Below are 21,014 nucleotides of genomic sequence, written 5' to 3'. Positions count from 1 at the left end.
CAACTTTAAAACATGCATTTGTTTATGAGAAACCCAAGTGAAGTGTAGCCAACTTTGTTTACATAAACTGTTTACAGGAATTTACATGAATTTTGCATTACTGTCTACCATGCAGAAATCAGGAGGTTAAAATACCAAATATTTAGGAAAGGAGGCATGTCTCTTTAAAGTGTATGTAGCAACAGAAGGATTGCAGGGATAATGCTATTGGGGCGGTAGATCACTTACTTCAGACGTTCCAAAGCCTCCGAGTTGGCTCGAGATTGCCAGTCTTTGATAAGGTCCTTACAACCTAGTAAAAACTTTTGTCGTTCCAGAAAACCTCCTGACAGCTTTCTAAGTACGGCCGACTATTGTTCAACAGTGTGTTTCGGGGTCTATATATTGGCTGAAGCGTGTGGCGATGTAATTCAGTGAATTTGATTTGCTTCTGTGTTTTTTTGTTATCGGAAAGGTGTTTAGATGTTTTTATGTATCTTCCGGGACCAGGCTGGCGGTTCTTTACTTTGATGTCCACTGTTAAACCCTCAGCCCGTTCGTTTTGAAATAGCCTAGAGGAGATCTGCAGCTTGCTATGACTACTTGAAACAGTACCTGGGGAAGGGGAAACGAGCTTTCTTTTCAGGGGTTACATTTTATATTCCTCTTCTCTCTGGGATAAACATCAGAGCGGAGTAGACTAACACCAGCTTTCTGATAGTGAAATTGTAATACTTTTTGGGTTGTTCATTTTTTTTCTTCCGCCGTGAACCGTTTCTGATCATACGGGAAAGGACTCGTGTGCATCGATGGTAAGTTGCAAGAATGCAGTTCTGCAACCTTAACCAAGGCCCCCTCTCTTGGTCGCTTTGATGTGTTTCTGCAATGCTTTGAAGTTGAGAAATGTAGGCTACACTTGTTGTTTGTGGGCGAGAAAATACCGTAGAATGGATAAGTAAAGGCAACTCTGAGATCGGGGATCAATGTTTTCGTGATTGTGAAGGCTGTAGAAGAAACTAATATTGGTTGATGTAGTTTAACATAGTCTGAAAGAAGTGGAAAAGTGGGATGTTTTCGGCAAGGTCCCCCTCTCCCGCCTCCTCGAAATGTCGACACCCCCTCTGATCTACATAGAAGCAGTGCCTGCGTACTTTGGGGTCAGTTGTTGAATGGGACAGGGTACATTAGACTATCCCTATTGCATCAAGGACACATGTGGCTAAGTAAATCTAGTCCACTGTCGGATTACCATCACTTCCATCGGACTTTGTGTTGGATATATACTACTAAAGAGGACGGAGCATAAGCAAATGGGAATAGTTTTTTCTTCACTTTCTGCTGGATTCGGGTTTCGTTTTACAATGGTATGTGGTGTAGCCAAGCCCATGTTATATACACTTCGCGAGCTGTTTTCTTTTCAGGATGTTATTTATGAGTAGTTGGGACACATCGATTGTTTATGCAAATCTTGTAAACAGACTAAGCGCTATTATAAATGATACAATGTACGTTGTTTTGATTGCGCAAAAAAAAAAAAAGTTTAGCGGCGCGTGGGCTTATGGCACATTTGGCACAATAATGACAGTTTTACTTGTGACATTATTGAAGATGACGTAAAGTGCTTCTTTAAAAAACGAATAAGAATGTATCTTGTCTAGTAGCCTAGTAATATTGTATTGTGCAGGGTAATCATATCGCGTTGCTCAGACACGTTGCCTTGTGTTCGCTGCCATAATTATGTGTTGTAGCCTACATGTGAATGTAGTTGGCTAACTGCAAATGCTTTAAGGAATTATAGGCTACTGTTGATCGTGATCATTGTACGGGGCTCTTATCCTCACCATTATAGGAACCTTAGTCAATTGTGGCGCATAGGATGCGTTTTCACTGTCTCGGATGGCTGGCTGTGTGATGTGCAACACTGGATGTATGAGGACAAGTGGTTCGTGGGAACGCAATCCTTATGCATAATGCAGATAACAGTATTGAAAGCACATTTAGAGTGATCATTCAGTTGAAATGATAGCTGTTTCAGGTGATCGCTTTGATATGCGTAAAATATATTTTAGGTGCGTACTTGGCGAGGAATGTTGGCGATGTGAAACGATTGTTCTTGTCAACGGTCGTTTGATGTGACAAATCGATGCAGACTGTAAATATAGGTTGCTAAATCCCCATTTAGATTATAAATAGATTGATGAGACTAAACCTTTCATTTTTCTTTCTCTGCAAACCGGCGGAGATCTGAAAGGGACTGTTTACTTCATGTCTCCCTTTGAAGTTAGCTGGATCTGGCTTTGATTAGATCAATACTTTCTGTTTCAGAGTGAAAAGGAGCAGAGAAACTCCCCCGCGGATTTAAGAGAGTGAGGAGGATTACAGTGGAGCTCATAGCAGGCACAACGGCACACACGGCAACCGGAGCTGGAGCCATGAGCAGAGCGCTTACGGACCATATCAGTAGTAGCTTCCGAGAAGATGCTCCCCGTCCCCCGGTGCCGGGGGAGGAGGGAGAGGCGTCATGCCATACTCCCTGCAAACATGCCAAAATGAGAGCCCAAAACAAGGCTAAAGCTGCCACCGTCGCGTCTCCCGGCTCCACGCCGAGGAGGAACGAGGATGGACTCGGGGAACCTGAGGGTAGCGCGTCTCCGGATTCACCGCTCGCCCGGTGGACCAAATCGTTGCATTTTCTCCTGGGTGACCAAGACGGTGCTCACCTGTTCAGGACCTTTCTGGAGCGGGAGAAATGCGTGGACACTTTGGACTTTTGGTTCGCCTGCAACGGGTTTAGGCAAATGGACCTCAATGATACCAAAACGCTACGAGTTGCCAAAGCTATTTTCAAACGGTACATTGAAAACAACAGCATTGTTGCCAAGCAGTTGAAACCTGCCACTAAAACCTACATAAGGGATAGTATTAAGAAGCAACAAATAGACTCTGCGATGTTTGACCAAGCACAAACGGAAATTCAGTCAACCATGGAGGAGAATGCGTACCAGATGTTTTTAACTTCTGACATATACCTTGAATATGTGCACACGGGGTGCGAGAACACGGTTTATGCCAACCATAGCGGTCTCGGGAGCCTCAAATTGATGTGCGGATTTCTGCCACCTCTCATTGAAGAAGAGGAGTGGAGTTGTGACTTGAAGGCGACAACGTTAGCCTCTGTGGTTGGACTATCTGCCAATGCGCTGCGGGCCACTGCTTCCATTCGGACTGCGGCGGAAGTGCTGGAGAATGGGTACAGGTAAGAGAATGTCTTAATTGAATTGATTATGTTGACTGTCTATCGCGTAACTGAATTGATCGTTTTTATTATGGCTGTTTGTCAATATGTTTATGTTGAATAGAGATCCTAAGGTTACTTAAGCGTATAGTATTAGTAAATTAATTAGTTATTGGGCATGTTGTCTGATTAGATAATAGCATATAATTAGCATATAATCCAGTTATTAACATGTAAAGAGCAAATATGCATGTGAACTAGTTATTTGCCCAGCCATGTCAATACAACATTTTCCCCTCAAATTCCATTGAGATAAAAGCTGCTTGATGGAGCGAAAAAAATCTGAAAGTGGAAAAATGTCTGTCTGTCCCCTCTGCCCTGCAGTTAGTCAGGGGGTGCAAAACATCAATGGATCTGGTCTTTCCTGTCAACTAAATGTTGTATCAGCCCTTTGTTGGCTTGTTCAAGTTTCCTGTGCTTTGAAATTGCTCCTCCAGTAGAGGCATGAATTCAGACACCAATCCTGCCTGGCTGGCTGTTGCAGCTAGTACATGAAACTAGTGATTCCATTGTGAAGTTATGCAATATTTCAAAAATGTTCAGCCTATTATTAAGTAGTCCTATTATTACAGACTACAATGTAACACACGCACACAGAGAGAAAGTGAGTAATGCCCAGAAGAGATATTGGCCTCTTGGTCCGAGATCAAAGATGGTGTTTCTGGAAAGCATTTTGGGTTTGTTTCTTTAGCTCTCGTCCCACATATTGTCCAACAGCTGCAAACTCTTCAAGTCAGAAACATTGTGAAAGTGTGGATTTTATGCAGAGGTTTTGCATCAAAGAGAACCACTCCAACGTGTTTCACCGAACTGTTCCCCGAGTATGTCCATACAATTAAAAACAACATCTGGACACAATTAACCACCGAGTGGTTAGAGAGTGTCTTGTTCCTTTCGGTGTCCATAGGAAAAGAGGGATTTTGAAAAAGGGGCAGTTTTCAAAGAAACACATTTTTCCCTCTTCAACAAAATAGTAACGCTGGGAAGAAATGTTTGTTGAGGAGAAAAGTGTATGATAGTTCCATGACAAGTTTTAAATTGCTAGTATTTCCTCTTAATTCATATTCAACTTTCATGCTAAAATAAGTATTAGTTATAGCAGCAGGCTGGGGGACAGTGTTGCTGTGGCAGACAGGATGTTCAGAAGGGGCCATGTTGAGTTGGGGTTGTTGACATGAGGGCATCTCCTCAGCTTCCTGGTGTGATCTGCACATTCTTGTGTTTCACTGAAGGAACGGGATAGCCTCCACCCCTCCCTCTCCTCTCTTCCCCCACCCTTTCCCCTCTCATCTCTTCTTTCCCCTGCCCAGCACCAACTGTTTAGGTCAACACATTTCCATCTGAAACATGTGGAACTAATTTCGCAACTGCACTCAGATAAAAACATTTTTTTAAATCCTTCAGAAACGTAGCCACTCTCCTCCGAAATAATGTGAGAAAAACATAGCCGGCGCAGGTCAGCGTTGGACCCCCATTCTCCCTTTCGCTTGTGATGTTTTTTCCACGTCCTTTCTACCCACTGCTTTTATCTCGTCCTTTAGAGAAATCCCTCTGACAGAGCCTAAGCATGTGCTTTGGAGGGAGACAGGAACAGCGGAATAATGAAAGAAAGAAAAAGAGAGAGGGTGGGGTAACCGAGAGCCCAGCTGCGCTAAATACCTGACTCTTTGCTTGAACCTCCAAAGGTCAGGTTTGAGCTGGGGCCTACGGCTTTAGTCATCCTCCCGGCAGTAGGCATTCTCAGAAAGAAAGAGGCCCTCCTTCCCCCTTCCCACACTCTCTCTCTTTTGCGCCCCCCCCCCAAGCTCAAGGTCTCCCCTCCTTCCTCCCTGTCCACCCCCTTCACTAGTGGAACAGGAATGCAACACAGCAGGAGAGAGTAAAAGTAGAGAGGGGGAGAGAGAGACTTTAGAAGGATGGGAGGGGGGGCTTGGTTGTAGGAGGAGGGGAGTATACAGAGGGGCCTGGATTTAAGGAGAGAAGACATGAGAGAGAGCAGAGCGAGAGGGAGGAAGGAAGGGGAGGAGAAAAAAACACTTCAAGAAAAGAGTACACTGCTTCAGAGAGTGGAAATGTGCGGGAGTAGGGGCCTTGCCCAAACAAAAGGGTAGAGAGATAGCAGGAGAGCGAGGGGAAGTGGCTCTGTTGTCCATTCACATACAGCTGAGCTGCTCACTTCCCTCAGCCCCATCCCCACCTCCCTGCCTGCATGACGGGGAGGGGACATGAAAGGGAGAGAGAAAATAAAGGGGAAAACATCTCCTCAGAGAGTGTTGTCACATTCCTGAGGCCCCAAAGTCTTGCGAAAGTGACTAATTATTCGAATCTGTAGGAACTCGGACTCGAAAACACTTCAAATCAAACTTTTACTCCAAAGCAAAGACTCTTACTAAAACATTTACACAAGTTAACACACAAAGTCCATTTACATAGCTAATACAGGTTCACCAATAGACGTCTCTGTATGGCACTGACGGTTTTTACTTGGGTTTCAGTAATGAAATGGTGGGATGTGTATTGTAGTGTAAAATGGACTGTATCAAGGACTGTTGCTGTTGTGTTTGGCAGGTCACACAGACGCGGAGACCCGGCCAGTCCCTACTTTGTCAACTCGGGCTATGTGTTCGCCCCCGCCACCAGTGCCAACGACAGCGAGATCTCCAGCGACGCCATGACGGACGACTCCATGTCCATGACCGACAGTAGTGTGTAAGTGTTCTCTCAGCATTCCCTTCCGGGGTTTTCTCTGGGTTTCTCACCTTTTGACCTGGGTCAGGGGTCAATTCCATGTCAACTCCATGTCCATTCTGAAAACCATTTCACATTCAAAGCTGACTCCAGGCCTGCCATTCTGAAGCATGTCTGAACTTCTATATATTCTGAAGCTCAAAAATGACTTGGCTCATTTAGCCATTCAGTGAATACCTTTCATGGATAAATATATATATATATATGGGAAACAATTGGACTAAATATCAAGTCTATCTGGGAAGCTTGTGTTGTGAAATGGAATGGGATGTTTAGGTTTTAATGATCCTTTCAGATTGAGTTCAGGTAATTATATTAATGTATAAAGTGCCTCGAGGGAGGGAGGGGGGGTCTGTGAAAGTCATTATGTGGAAAAATCTTTTGATGTCTATTCTGTTACAGGCAGAACTTCTTGATATGGGGCGGGGGGGGGGTTGTGGAGTGTTGCCTCAATTTTCCTCAAAGTAGAAATGTATCCATCCCACCCACCCACCGTTCTGCCACAACAGCCTTGTTTTTTTTCATATTATCTAATCGCTTTTTCCCTTTGAAGGAGTAGAAGGGAGAGAGAGAGGGGGGGGGGTGGGGAGGGAGGGAGAGAGCGAGAGAGAGAGAGTGAGGGGAAATAGCCATTTGGACCTTAAGACAAACTCATTGAAACATTTTGGCAGCAAATGAAAGGGAGCTTACTCACATGGTGGCGCGGCTTCCTGCTCTGCTACTGGCCCTCTCTCTCTGCTGCTGCAGCGCCACTGCTGCTGCGATCATGTGTCAGCGAGGCTTTCATGGAGGTTAGTCCTTCCTGAACCCCAGGATAGGGTCAGGAGGGACTCCCACTGCCCAGATTAGGGCGCCTCCAAAATCAACCCCTTCCCCCACCATCTCTCCCCAACCTTCCTCCCTCACCCCTCCAACCCCAACGCCCTCCCCCCTGTTTCCCTCTACTCCCATCTCTCCTACCCTCTCCTCCTGCACTCTGAGCCAATAGCAGGGGAACGGTGAGGGTTTGGCGTGCAAGGGAGTGAGAAAATAAAGTGCACGGAGGATAAAAGGCTTAACTGAATCGCTTTCAGCCTATTGTTAGCCGAGGGGAGCTTAGAGGGATAAGAGGGGTGGCTGTCTGCTTTGAAAATGACTTGCACAACTGAATAGGAGATCCCCATAAAGTAAGGGCCCGTGAAAGAGGGCACGGTCTGTTTTCTTCTTCTTTGCCCATATGCATCGCCACCACAACCATCACAAAGGGCCTCGGCCATCGCATAGGGCCGGCTTGCTGGGGAGGGGAGCTGGGGTTGATTTAAAAATGCAACAGGAGAGAGTGAATGAGAGAGCGCGAGAGAGAGAAAGGGATAGATTGAGTGGTGTTGTGGAAGGAGTTGGGTTTTTGTTTGGTACATTGTTTTGTTGTGAACTTTTCTTTGTCATGGGTTTGTCACATTTTTTTTTCAATTGTCTTTAAGGTTCGTGGCTTGTAATCCTAGGATAAAAGTTAGGGAAGTATCCCGCTCTTCAATGTGCATTGTTGACAGTGCTATCTAGGCTCCATCTGGTAATGCAGAGTAAGTAGGACCCCGAGGCATACAAACCCAGTCATTTGACCAAATTATGTATTAAGTGGGAAAAAATAGATCCCACTGGAATTCAGTCACGTCTTTTTCCTGCAAACGTCTTCATGTTAATTATTAAAACATCTTATGTTACAAAGTGTAGCGCCTCGCAGTGGCCTGCCCTGCAGAGTTCTTTGAACCTTTGACAATCTCCTGTCTGCCTGCTCTCTCTGTCTCTCTCTGTCTCTCTCTCTACCCCTCACCGACTATAATAAAAACCACAGCTTGTTCCTCCTCATTGGGGGGAACAATTTGATTAGTGTGTCCTTTTATAGTTTGGTAAAAGGCACACTGCAAATTTGAATCTCATTTCCAGATAAAGAACAAGAGGATGAGAATTCTTTTTTTGTGGGGGGGGGGCAGATTTTTTTTTCTTTTCACTTTTTGCTTATATCTTATTTATGGAGTTACTTGGACGCTAGGGAATGCTGTTGCGCTAACTTCAAACATTACCTTATCTTACAAACCAGCCTTTTGATGTTGCTGAGATCAGAGGCTTGCTGGCAGAATACTTGCCAAATGAAGATGGCAGCGGGTGCATATGTGCATGAGTGTGAGATTTCAAAGAGGCAGTGGAAAAAGGAGCATTTGGGCTAGGTCAGACACTTCTGAGCAACCCAAAAGGCCAAGATAATTGGCCAGGCTTAAATGGCAGCGGACTGGAAAAGCACACATTGGAGGGTGAGAAAGAGAAGAATCTGTATTTTCTTCCCCCTTGCCACTGCCTAAAGGATTAACTGTCCAGAGACACTTGTTTTTTTTCAGACATTTGGCAATTTTCTTTTTGTCAAACCTACACGTTGTACACTGCTTTAAGCAAGATCGCTAAGCCCCTCGAGTAGCAGCATTCGAGGCTTCTTCTCTTAGCCAGCTTTCTCAAGGTAGTCCTTGTTACTGAGGCTGGAGTTGAAAGTACCTCACTTGGCTGCTATTTTGAAAAATCAGTCCCTTCCAGTGTTGACAGGGACTGATGGGAACTTATCAGTGGGACACTTTTGAACCCCAGCGTCGGGATGTTTAGCATATCTCCCCCCATTGTCCCGGTGTGTTTTTGTTGCCTTGGCTTCAAGGCCCTTCAAGGGGTTCCTCTGGTCTTTGATTTGGGCTGTGATGTGCCCACCCGGGGGGAAAGGGAGGGGGTCGGGGTGGTGCTGGGATGTTCACTTCAGTGACGATCAGCCTCCCCTCAGGGTTCTGTCCACATCGTTAGGCTAATGTCTTTCACCTCGCTGGTACATTGGGGGTATTACTTGGTTCTAAGCAAAGAGAAAAGGTGGCAAGAAAATTGAAACGTTTCTATGGAGATCGATATGTAGCGGTTAGCGTTGCTAGTTTGCTAACTAATCCCTGGCTCTTCAGGGGACATTTTGAGTGACCTGTGACTGTGTTATTGACCCTGTTCCCTACCCGTGTCCCTCCTGGCAGAGATGGGATCCCTCCATACAAGCTGGGCACCAAGAAGCAGCTCCAGCGGGAGATGCACCGCAGCGTCAAGATCAACGGCCTGGTCCCGCTACCCCACTTTCCCGTGAGTCCCGCTTCCTGTTTACTTCCTGTTTCTTGATGTCTGCCGTCTTCATACACAGTGTCTTTATATCTTTAAAACTCCACAAACTTTTCTCAATCTCCCTTTACAACCCGGTTCCCTTTCGCCCCGTTGGGAACTGTGTTGTCTCCTTCTTTTATGGTGTTATGATGTTGTGACAGAATACTATATTCTCCCCGCTCATTTTCCTATAAAAAGTCAGGGTAAATGAAAGGGGGAATTTTCATATCACTTACTTTCTCTCCTGCTCGACCGTATACACCCTCTCCCTCCCCCATTGTCCAACAGCTGTCATTTATAGTTGTCATCTATAGACCCCTGTTGCTTTCCTTCCTTGTGTTTCACCACCAGAACTTATTCAAGAATGTTATAAATGCGTAATGTAAAAAAAATATATATAAAAAATATTTAAAAAATGGATAATGATGACGGTGGTGATAATGAGGATGATTAACATTAGAAGTCAGGGGTCACAGAACCAAGCCCTGTGATGCTCCCTAAATCAGCCAGCTTACTTCTCAGCCCTGTGCTTTGATCTTGGCGATGAATGAATAGGACCCAGGTTGTCTGGCCTCTTTATTGACAACCTCCAACAGAGTCCCCCGTCCCCCCCCCACTCCCCTTTTGTGACAGTAGCCCCCCAGCCCCCATATGACTCTCACCACCCTCACTGCCTGTCGTGTCATGTGCAAGCAGGGGCCTCTAAATTCGTGGTACTTCATGGCAAAGCTCTAGGGCTTGGAGTGGTTAGATTGGGCACCCGTGTCAGAAAACAACCAATGCAAATAGTTTTGTCCTCTTCCCTTCACAATGTGTTTGTGTACTATCTTGATGCATAGGGAAGGCTTTGTGTGTGTGGGTGTGTTGTGTTGTGTAGGGAGGGAGGGCTGTAGCCAAGTAGAAGGGGCCCTTGTTGTCTGTTTCTCTGTCTCTCCTCGCTCCCTCCCTTCCCCACTTGCTCTCCTTTTAATGTCTCCCTCCTGATTTGGAGATGGCTCGGGCTCCCAAGATGCACCAGCCCCAGGCAGCAGGGGCTCTGCGCGGCGCTGACGCGCCTTTGCCAGCAGCCCCTCTCGCTCCTTTCTTCTCACTTCCCTTCATCGTCTCTACAAAGAGATGAGAGGAACAACAAAAAGAGAGTCAAATCAAGAAAGCCAGTGCGCCACATAATAATACAGAAAAGAAGATGAGAGAAGCCGGCACATATAGTTAAAGAAAAATAGGATAATGCGACTACAGTACCTCAGAGGTGCCCTGCGTGCAGTCAGGAAATAAATTACCACTTCCCTCTTAGATCTCCCCGGTATTTGACTCCTCTCCCTCCCTCCTACCACTCCACACGTCTCTCAATCCTCTTCCTCATTTTTTTCTGTCCTCTTTTTGTTTTAATATTGTCCCCCTCCATTTTTTCTTCTTCTCTGCCTCCTCTGACTGTCGATATCTGTCTTTTATTCGGGGAGATTTAAAGCCGCGTGTCCCTCCCACCCCAAGGGTTGGAGTGTTTGATGTTTGACAAGGGCCCCTTTGAAGTGTGCTGACTTCAGAGGCTGCCTCAGCTGATGGCTTGGTCGGAGTACAGAGGGCGCAGGCGGGGGGCCCTCCTCCTCGGAGCCAGGCCAACTGCTACCCCCCCCCCCCCCCCCCCTCTATCCCGCTACCCCGCCGACCGGCAGGCGGTGCCAAGGACAGCGGGCATGGGGAGGGAGTATCGGGCTAGGGGTTAGCCCAGGGGCAAGGGCATCAAAGGAGGCCTATAGAGTTAGAGGAGAGGGCACTGGAGGAATCAGGGGGCAAACTAGGGACAACTAACTCACACTCACTCAAACACACACTCAAAAGTGTCCTTTCTCCCATCTCCCCCTACAGAGGACACACAGGCTGCCTAAGGAGATGACGCCGGTGGAGCCCTCGGCCTTCGCCGCCCAGCTCATCTCCAGACTGGAGAAACTGAAGAGGGAGCAGGACACCATGAGCTCCCTGGAGGAGAGGCTACAGCAGATCCAGGAGGTAAGAAAACCCCCCCTTCCCAAACTACATTGGTACATCCCACCTCATTCCCCAACCCAACTGCATTGAGCAATGAGCTTTGGAACGCTCCATTGCGACCTAGTTTAGGCGACCCTCCAGTCCTGAACCCTGTCTTTGCTACCTAGAAAGACAATGTAGATAGGAGGAGCCATGTGAGAAGTCAAGGTTGTAGCTAGCTAGCTGACCCTTCTTCCTTGATTCAAAGAGACTTTGCGTGCGGTCTTGCTTTAGAAAGAATTTAACCGAATAAGGGTCTGCCGTGTAGTTTAAGAGACTTCTTCTCTTAAAGTCCCTTCTTCTGTGGAAGTTTCAAACTTATGTTTCTTGGCACACTTGAAGTTTATTCAAATGGTTAGCGCTTAGCGCTCAACTCTCCAGTGGCGTATTGCTGAGTGTGTGTAGTGCCGGTCTCTTTGTGAGTCTGGGCTTGCTGTGCATTATAGATGAAGAAAGAAGACGCTAGCACACCCAAAGCCTGTTAGCAAGTAGAACCAGGGTGAAAGAAACTGGAAGTCAAATCAAGTTACGCCATAGAATTTGCCTCCGCTACTTCACAAGCCAATACAGTACCTGGTGTTTGTCGCAGTGTGAAGTTTGCTGCGAATAGTCGAAGTACTGTCGACTGACTGAAGTAGCGTTTTCCCCAAATGTAATTTGGTTGGGTTTAGCAAGCTAGCGATGCTTATATTTGTAGTGTTATGGAATTGAGTGGGTTATATTGTCCCTGTACTTCTATATTGCATCCATGTTTTAAAGCATTATGTCTTTGTGTGTGCGCAGGAGGAGGAGAGGGACGAGAGCGACCCCTCCACCACCGTTCCGCTCCACCACCCCCTGCTTTCCCTCTCGTCCGGCGCCGACGAGGATGCTCAGGCCATCCTAGACGAGCACCTGTCCCGGGTGCTCAAGACGCCCGGATGCCAGTCGCCCGGCGTGATCCGCCACTCGCCTCGCTCGTGCTCTCCTGACCGGCCCTCCGCCGTCGTGGTCCCCTTCCTGGGGCCCTCGTATCCGGGGGCCACCAAAGGCCTGTTGGCTGGGAATAGGCAGTCGACCAAGCACATCCACCACCACTACATCCACCACCACACCTCCACCGGCCCCAAGAGCAAGGAGCAGATCGAGGCCGAGGCGGCGCAGCACATCCAGTGCCTCTGTCCCCCAGGGGGCGCCGACTACTCCGACTTCACCCCCAGGTCAGTTCACATACAATATCACCTGTACTGGGGTTCGTTCACAATTCACATCAAATACACTACATTTACTTTCGAGTTGTGCTGGGCGTCAGTTCACATACACTTCACATACAACTACATTTACCTTAGGGCTGTACTTGGGTCAGTGATTTTAAACTGTGCTCTTATCTTATGGATATGACCGTCCTACTTGAGTTTCATTTAGACTGATGTGACGAGCCGTTTCGTTCCTGTCACTGGTGCTTGTTGTAGATGTAGCCTCTCCTGGTGGAAGAGTCCCATGTAAACCTTCTCCTCTCTGTCTTTCTCCAGCCGCTGCAGTAGTTTGTCCAAGCGGCCGGGGAAGCCGTGCGAAGGCATACGCCTGAGCCAGGCCAACGGAGGCGACGGGGTCACGTCCCCGCCCCACCTGCCCCTGGACGCCACAGACCGCTCGCAGAACGTCTGGCAGTGGATCCTGGAGAGCGAGAGGCAGGGCAAGAACAAACCTCACGGCAGCACTCAGGGGCTGAAAAAGAGCCACCTCCCGGACCCCTCCACGCCCAAGACGCTTCCCGTCCGAACGCACTCTTCCTGGGGAGGCGTGTGCGGCACAGGTGGCCATCTCCGTGGAGGTCACCATCCGGCCCACCCCTTCATCCAGGACCCGGCCATGCCCCCCCTGCCCCCGCCCAACACTCTGGCCCAGTTAGAAGAAGCCTGCAGGAGGCTAGAGGAGGTCTCCAAGCCCCCCAAACAGAGGTAGGCACACACACACACACACACACTCATATAGCCCCTCTTTGTCCTAGCTTGCGATGTATAGTCATTTACAATGAGCCAAATGACTCAATCCAAATTTAGTGTGGGATTTTCTGAAAATGTCTGACTTCAGGCGACTGTTGAAGCCTACACCTGTTTTCCAGTGTTTTCTCCATCTGTGTCGTGAATACTGATGCCATCAATCTCATTCTATTGTATCTTTGTCTTTCTATGTGACTGACAGGCCTTCAACGACCAGCCTTCAAAGAGACAGGAGTCACCCTGTGCCTTTCCCCAGTGGAAACCCTCCTCTGTCCAGCCCCGCACTTCAAACAGACGAGTGTGTTCATCTTCCTCTCTCTCCCTTTGTTCTCGCTGCCTCTCTTCCTCTCTCTGATTTCCCCTCTGTAGGGATAGTGTGAGTCAGCATGTCTCTCTCTCCCTTTGTTCTCGCTGCCTCTCTTCCTCTCTCTGATTTCCCCTCTGTAGGGATAGTGTGAGTCAGCATGTCTCTCCCTTTGTTCTCTCTGCCTCTCTTCCTCTCTCTGATTTCCCCTCGGTAGGGATAGTGTGATTCAGCATGTCTCTCTCTCCCTTTGTTCTCTCTGCCTCTCTTCCTCTCTCTGATTTCCCCTCGGTAGGGATAGTGTGAGTCAGCATGTCTCTCCCTTTGTTCTCTCTGCCTCTCTTCCTCTCTCTGATTTCCCCTCGGTAGGGATAGTGTGAGTCAGCATGTCTCTCTCTCCCTTTGTTCTCTCTGCCTCTCTTCCTCTCTCTGATTTCCCCTCTGTAGGGATAGTGTGAGTCAGCATGTCTCTCTCTCCCTTTGTTCTCTCTGCCTCTCTTCCTCTCTCTGATTTCCCCTCTGTAGGGATAGTGTGAGTCAGCATGTCTCTCCCTTTGTTCTCTCTGCCTCTCTTCCTCTCTCTGATTTCCCCTCTGTAGGGATAGTGTGAGTCAGCATGTCTCTCCCTTTGTTCTCGCTGCCTCTCTTCCTCTCTCTGATTTCCCCTCGGTAGGGATAGTGTGAGTCAGCATGTCTCTCCCTTTGTTCTCGCTGCCTCTCTTCCTCTCTCTGATTTCCCCTCGGTAGGGATAGTGTGAGTCAGCATGTCTCTCCCTTTGTTCTCTCTGCCTCTCTTCCTCTCTCTGATTTCCCCTCTGTAGGGATAGTGTGAGTCAGCATGTCTCTCCCTTTGTTCTCGCTGCCTCTCTTCCTCTCTCTGATTTCCCCTCGGTAGGGATAGTGTGAGTCAGCATGTCTCTCCCTTTGTTCTCTCTGCCTCTCTTCCTCTCTCTGATTTCCCCTCGGTAGGGATAGTGTGAGTCAGCATGTCTCTCTCTCCCTTTGTTCTCTCTGCCTCTCTTCCTCTCTGATTTCCCCTCAGTAGGGATAGTGTGAGTCAGCATGTCTCTCTCTCCCTTTGTTCTCTCTGCCTCTCTTCCTCTCTCTGATTTCCCCTCTGTAGGGATAGTGTGAGTCAGCATGTCTCTCCCTTTGTTCTCTCTGCCTCTCTTCCTCTCTCTGATTTCCCCTCTGTAGGGATAGTGTGAGTCAGCATGTCTCTCTCTCCCTTTGTTCTCTCTGCCTCTCTTCCTCTCTCTGATTTCCCCTCGGTAGGGATAGTGTGAGTCAGCATGTCTCTCTCTCCCTTGGTTCTCGCTGCCTCTCTTCCTCTCTCTGATTTCCCCTCGGTATTGATAGTGTGATAGTGTCCCTTTTTGAAGTCCTCTTTTCTCCCTCACTTTTAATAATTTAAGATTAAACATGATGTGTGTAGTCTGACTCAGTCCACACACGCGCACACACACACACACACACACACACACACACACACACACACACACACACACACACACACACACACACACACACACACACACACACACACACACACACACACACATGCACTTATACATACACACGCACACCAGCGGAGACACAGACGTACACATGGAAGGTAACAACCCCTGGTTGTTATTTTGGCCCTCTCTTCGCTACCCTGGCCCTGTGTGTGTGTTGGTGTGTGTACATCTGTATCTGTGTGTGTAGGGCAGCTTGGTTGTGTTTGATGTTAGGGCCGTAGCCACCTGACTGCCAGGGTCTTTTGGAGATTTAATTGGCTGACCTTCAGCGGGCCAGCTGTCTAAGGCTAGCAGGCGCCCGCGTCTGAAGTATAGGACCTCGAAAAGGCCCCTGGAAGTGAACAAGGAAGTGTGTGTGTGTGTGTGTGCGGGATGAAACGCACATACACACACCTGTAATCGGGTCAGGTTCGCCTTACCTGAGTTAATCCTCACTAAATTCAGCTTATTCAGTTCTGCCTAACTTCCCAACCAACAGTTACACACTGCCCGTGTTAGGTGTGTTTGTCGCTCTGCATAAGAATTTCTGCGCTTATTAATCAAATGTAAATGTTTAGTTTTAGCTATGGGATCAGGTTATGCTTTATTTATCTAATGTGTTGCTTGTCTCTCTGTTTCCAGGTGGAAAGAGCCAAAGAAGTCGATCAGCGGCGCGAGCGTTTCTGGCTGTGACCTTGTGGTCACCTACTTCTTCTGTGGCGAGGAGATCCCCTACCGCAGCATGATGAAGACACACAGTCTCACCCTGGGACACTTCAAGGAGCAGCTTAGCAAAAAAGGCAATTACAGGTAAACACCTAGACGAGCACACACACACACACACACACACACACACACACACACACACACACACACACACACACACACACACCTTTCATGCACAGCACACCTTTAATGTGCAACTATAGGTAAACACACCCATTTCAAACACACATTTCATGCACAACACACACTCTCTCTTGCTGAAGAGCAAGACACACTTTTTCCCCCACGATTTGAATGTGTGTGTGTGTGTTTGTCTATGTACATGTGTGTTTGTGTATGAACTAAATGTGTGTGAAAAGCTGGACCTCTCAGCTTTGTATGTGGAGTCGTGAGAAGGAAGAGCAGAATTCTGGCTGAGCGAGAGGAGGGATGGGTCGATCCACTGTACAGAGAGGAGGGGGGGGGAATTTACTGGAGTGATATTTGGTTCACATCTGCTATTGATTTCCATAGTAAGGCAGTCTTAATAAGAATGGCTTTGAAGTCCAGGCCTTTTATTTTGTGCACAAAGACTCAACACGCCACTGCGAGGCCCCCAAAATCCTCCCACGGATTAGATCAGGAAGAATCACGGGCACCTTTTTCCTTCTTAGATTCAGCTATATGTTATTTAACTTCTTTCTTTTTTTAAGGGTTGCATGAGTTGTCAAAATGACTGGTGTTTTTGTTTAGTAGGCGTTGAAAGTGGCTTTGACTTCATTATGTGAAGAATTAGAGAGGGACTGAATTGTTTCACACTATTTCACATTCATGGAACCTATACCTAAAGGTGGACTGTAGAGTAAAGTAGAGTATTTTAATGATCGTCATATGTATAGGTTGTAGCACCGAAAAGACAAAGTATTCTGAGACATGCGTATCTCGAGTCTAAACCCCCATCCACATCTGCTTGTTAGTCCGAGCTAAACCCACCCCCACTATACCGTAACTCTTCCGGGAAAGAAAGGGCAATTTTTGAAGCCGATGGCTCTAATGGTTCAGAATGTGTGGAGTTGGTTCATTTCAACATGGCAGGAGAACAGTACTCGGCCACGCTGCCAGACGATATCGGTGCCAGATGTTGCACAGAGAGAACTATTTTGCCATATATAACATGATCCAATGGAAATACTCCTTTTCTCTCCCTCCCCATTCTCCATCTCCACTTCTCTCTCCCTCCCCATTCTCCATCTCCACTTCTCTCTCCCTCCCCATTCTCCATCTCCACTTCTCTCTCTCCCTCTCTTTCTCCCCCATTCTCTCTCTCTGAAAAGAAGCGTAGGGTTGTGATTTAAATGGCAAGAAACACAAGCATCTATTTAGAATTGATTTATGCCGCGAAGATGCACTTGGCTAAGGCCTGGACCTTTTAATAGTTTCAGTGTTCAGGATTCCAGAAAGGTTTGAGGCCCCTCACTACAACCTTCAACCGTGTTGAAGATGCCTCATGCCAAAAACCCATAGCAACACCCAACCATCCACACCCCAAAAATCCCAGTCGGGAGTATTTACGACACACAAGCCTTGATCGGAGCAGCTGTACAACGCTTCCTCACCCCCTCACCGTTTACCCCGTCGTTTGCCAACCCTCTCCGCTCGCACTTAAGTACGCTTTTTTGAAACACGATGAAGAAGTGGAGGGGGGGGGGCATGTTTTTATTTTCACACTACACGTGTTGTTTGTATGACTTGTAGGTCAGTGTCGCTCATGAAAACATTTCCGGATTCCTGGGCCCAGGCATACATGGGTAAAATGATGCATTTTCCATTACAAAGCTTATCAGTAAATCTCCCCCGCTGGTCATCACTGCATTTTAAAGCAAGGGGGAAGAAAGCATTAGAAACTCTGGGCAGTAGACTGCATAGACTGAGCTGAGTCAACCCTGGGATCTTTGGGGAAGGGAGGGGTGTGGAGGTGTTTGGTGAGGTGACTCCTTGACCTCCAGGAGACTGTCTGGATTGGTGTCTTCCCCCTCGCGGGGTATTGGCCTTTGGGCCCCGGCCCGCGTCCAATCTATCACACCCACGGAGGGGGTCCGGGAGAGAGGCCTGCGCCTCTTCTCCTCGCTCTCCCTCTGTTCTCTGCTGGTGATCGGAAAGCTGGCCAGAGTTTCTGTCTGTCTGTGCGTGTGTGTTTCATTGCCTCTCTCTGTCTCTGTGTCTTTCTCTCTGTGCCTTTCTGTGTGTGTCTCCATAGTTGTCTCTAGCAGTGTGTTAGTAGGTGTGTGTGGGGCGTGCGGTGACAGGCAGACTCTCAGGCACCTGAAATGTCAGCCCTAGTGAAAGGAAGGCCCTTCATTTGACAGTAGGGCACAATTAAAAGGCCAGGCTAGACAAGGGGAGCTCAGTGCTAGGAGAGGGAGGGGGGGCCTTAAGACAGGTCCTAATTAGCCCTTCAACTTTAATGAGACCTTCCAGGACAGATAAGCATCTGTACAATGGCCAGCAGTCAAGTTCCTTTAGTTCCCGCTCTCTCTCTCTCTCTCTTTAGTCTCTGCTGCTGCTGCTAATTCCTTGAAATGATCACTGACAGAGTTCAAACCAAACCTGGCAACCCAAACTTTTTGGAGTGGTTGGGGTTGCCAGGTTCTGTTTGTCAGTGGTGTTGGTGTGTGCGTAATGCAGTCAAGCTTTGTTCTGTGAAGTGAGAGGGATGGCGCTGAACTGTGTGACCCAAGGCAGCTTGGATACTGGTTTGAGTCATTGTGTGTGTGGAGTTGGTTGTGTAGGTGTGTGTGTGTGGAGTTCGTTCTCGTCCATCGTGTTAAGTTAAAGAGGAAGATACCATGCTAGTTTTGTTTTGTATTCTGACCCTGCCCCTCTCTCTCATTTCTCTCCAGGTACTACTTCAAGAAGGCCAGCGATGAGTTTGAGTGCGGGGCCGTGTTCGAGGAGGTATGGGAGGACGGCGCCCTTCTGCCCATGTACGAGGGCAAGGTCCTGGGTAAAGTGGAGAGGATGGACTGATGCCACCCTTATGCCCACCCTACCGTACCCATCAACCAAATACCCAACCTCCAGGGCACAGACTGTCGCGAGGAACCGGAGTGATTGACTTGATTGGGGGAAAAAGCTCTAGACTTTCTTTCCTACTATTAAGCTAAATAAGAGTTAATATATCCAGCACGAGGAGTGTGATTGAAGGAACACGAGCCAATGAAGTATGCCGAACCCAGAAGAGGCCCTGCCCCCCCTGACTTTCTAAACCAATCAGCCTTAGAAACACAAGGGAACGACACTACAGACAGAGAGAGAGAGACGGCGACTGGAGGCCTCTAGGCTCCCTGAATTTAACCACTGAAGATGCAGATGACTGTTTGTCCATTACGAGAGACTAACGTTGCAATTTAAATAATGGTAACGTTGTGAGAACGTTGCTCCCTGATCACCTGCAGTGGACTGGCTATAGCACCAGAAGCCCTGCGTGTGCCGCCACCTGCTCTTATAACATTGTGCTAACGTTGTGCAAACGTTGTTACAAAATGAAACTTCTGTACGTGTGCATATACATACATGCAAATATGTGTATATATACATGTATTATATTATATTGATGCGCTTTTGTCATGAGTTGAAAGTTTTAGTATTTATTGAAAAAATGTCCTCCCCCCTCACCTTCAACTTGTCTACCCCCCCCCCCCCCCCATGTCCAGTTGATGGACAAGCTGCTTCGAGTATTGGGAGTATACTGTGGTGATTTTTTAAAATTGCATTTACCTTGTAATGGCACGAAGGTCATGACACTAGCCTAGTGCCCCCACTCCCCCAAACCTGCCCCCCTTTACCCCTGTCCAACCTCACTATACCAGGGGTCTGCTGAGACTGAACCTTCCACTGTCGTAGTAAACCAACCAACCAACCAACCCAGTCTTAATATATGCTGCTGCTATGTGTTCTCTTCCGTTTGTGAGCCAGAGTAAAGAGTCGTTGGTTGTCTCTCACTCCGGCCCCGAGCTCTATCCTTCTTAGTTGTTGTGCCTTTGTTTGTGGACCAGGCACCGCACAGGGAAAGACGAGAAAGAAAGAAACATGAATTAGGATTAGGTGAACAGAGAGGACCTGGAGAAATAGTGTTTACAGCGAGCACACCAAAATAACCTTGTCGCGCTTCTATTGAAATGAACCACCTCTCCAGGAAGCGGTGGCTTAATATCGGCACGTTTCAAAATGGCTTCCGATCCATATTTATTAGCAAAGAAAAAAAAACGTTTAAGAAATGTTGCTCCAATAGCTTTTTGCATGTTGTGAAAAGAATATCTTAAACGGCAGAGAGCTCCTGTATACATTTGTAATTATGCATTTTTTTTTAAAAGTATGGATAAAAGGACACACACTATGGCTAGTGTTTTTACAAGTACAGCACCTGTGCCTACATGGATGCCATACCATGTACTACCCTGATTCAGGGTGTTAATAATTATTCCCTTGGTTTTCAGAAGGGTCTTATGTTGAAAATATTTTTTAATGCATTTAATAATATCCTGTAATCATGTCATTTGTTTTTACACCATGGCTTCTTTTTGTTAAACTGTAAATTATACATTATATACAGAGTTTCATTTAAAGATTTACCTGGACCTATAATTATTGTAATTATTAAGAGATGTAGCCTTTTATTAAAGTTTTATATTTTTCAAATGAAAGCTTTTGTCTGCTCATTTCTGTTGTTCAATTGCAAACGGGAATGCTTGATTGTGTGATAATGCATATGACATTAACAACAAAAACTCTTCCTCTTTGGAGAAACATTCCAGACACAAGATTACATTTCCAACTTTTTTCTTCAGATCACTTTAATTGAACACTTAAATTCAAGTTAGGATTCTGTAGTTCTATACAGGATTGGAGTCCGTATGATCGAGGAAAGTTAGTACAAGACAGCTGCAGAATGATGACTGTAAGCTGAAGGGGCTCAATACCAAACGGAAGTGGGCATCGTGTACTCATGGCCCATGGGGTAGACAGATGTAGCGCTGTGTCCCAAATGGCAGCCAATTCCTTATATAGTGCACTACTTTTGACCAGAGTTCATAGATTCTACTTAGGGAATAGGGTGCCATTTGGGATTCAACAGTAGCCTGGCATACAAGCATACAAACTGCAGTTTGGACACCAGGCTAAGACAGATGTCAGGGTAGAAATAAACTGGGTGAGTCCTAAATGGTATCCTATTCCCTATATAGTGCACTACTTTTGACCAAAGCCTATGGGGCTCTGGTCAAAAATAGAGCACTGTATCGAGAAAAGGTGGCCATTTTGGACAG

At 47.2% G+C, this 21,014-nt stretch overlaps 1 protein-coding gene across 2 annotated transcripts; it reads left to right on the top strand.

Moving 5' to 3' along the window:
* Window positions 1-354: 354 nt before the first annotated feature.
* Window positions 355-20,388, top strand: LOC124003295 (axin-2-like). Of its 2 annotated transcripts, none has more exons than XM_046311423.1 (10): window positions 355-791; window positions 2,305-3,235; window positions 5,843-5,983; window positions 9,055-9,157; window positions 11,042-11,182; window positions 11,984-12,399; window positions 12,712-13,140; window positions 13,385-13,480; window positions 15,628-15,795; window positions 18,591-20,388. In XM_046311423.1, the coding sequence occupies exons 2-10, from the start codon at window positions 2,412-2,414 to the stop codon at window positions 18,715-18,717; spliced, it is 2,445 nt and encodes an 814-aa protein (XP_046167379.1). In that variant the 5' UTR covers window positions 355-791; window positions 2,305-2,411; the 3' UTR covers window positions 18,718-20,388. The 2 variants fall into 2 exon arrangements, with proteins under 2 accessions (XP_046167379.1, XP_046167378.1); XM_046311422.1 differs by lacking the exon at window positions 355-791 and adding an exon at window positions 986-1,343.
* Window positions 20,389-21,014: the final 626 nt, after the last annotated feature.

Source organism: Oncorhynchus gorbuscha, linkage group LG18, assembly GCF_021184085.1.
Source record: "Oncorhynchus gorbuscha isolate QuinsamMale2020 ecotype Even-year linkage group LG18, OgorEven_v1.0, whole genome shotgun sequence".
NCBI classification, from domain to species: Eukaryota; Metazoa; Chordata; class Actinopteri; order Salmoniformes; family Salmonidae; genus Oncorhynchus; species Oncorhynchus gorbuscha.
Note: the sequence above shows the minus strand (reverse complement) of the source record. Positions and strands in the feature narration are given on the sequence as shown.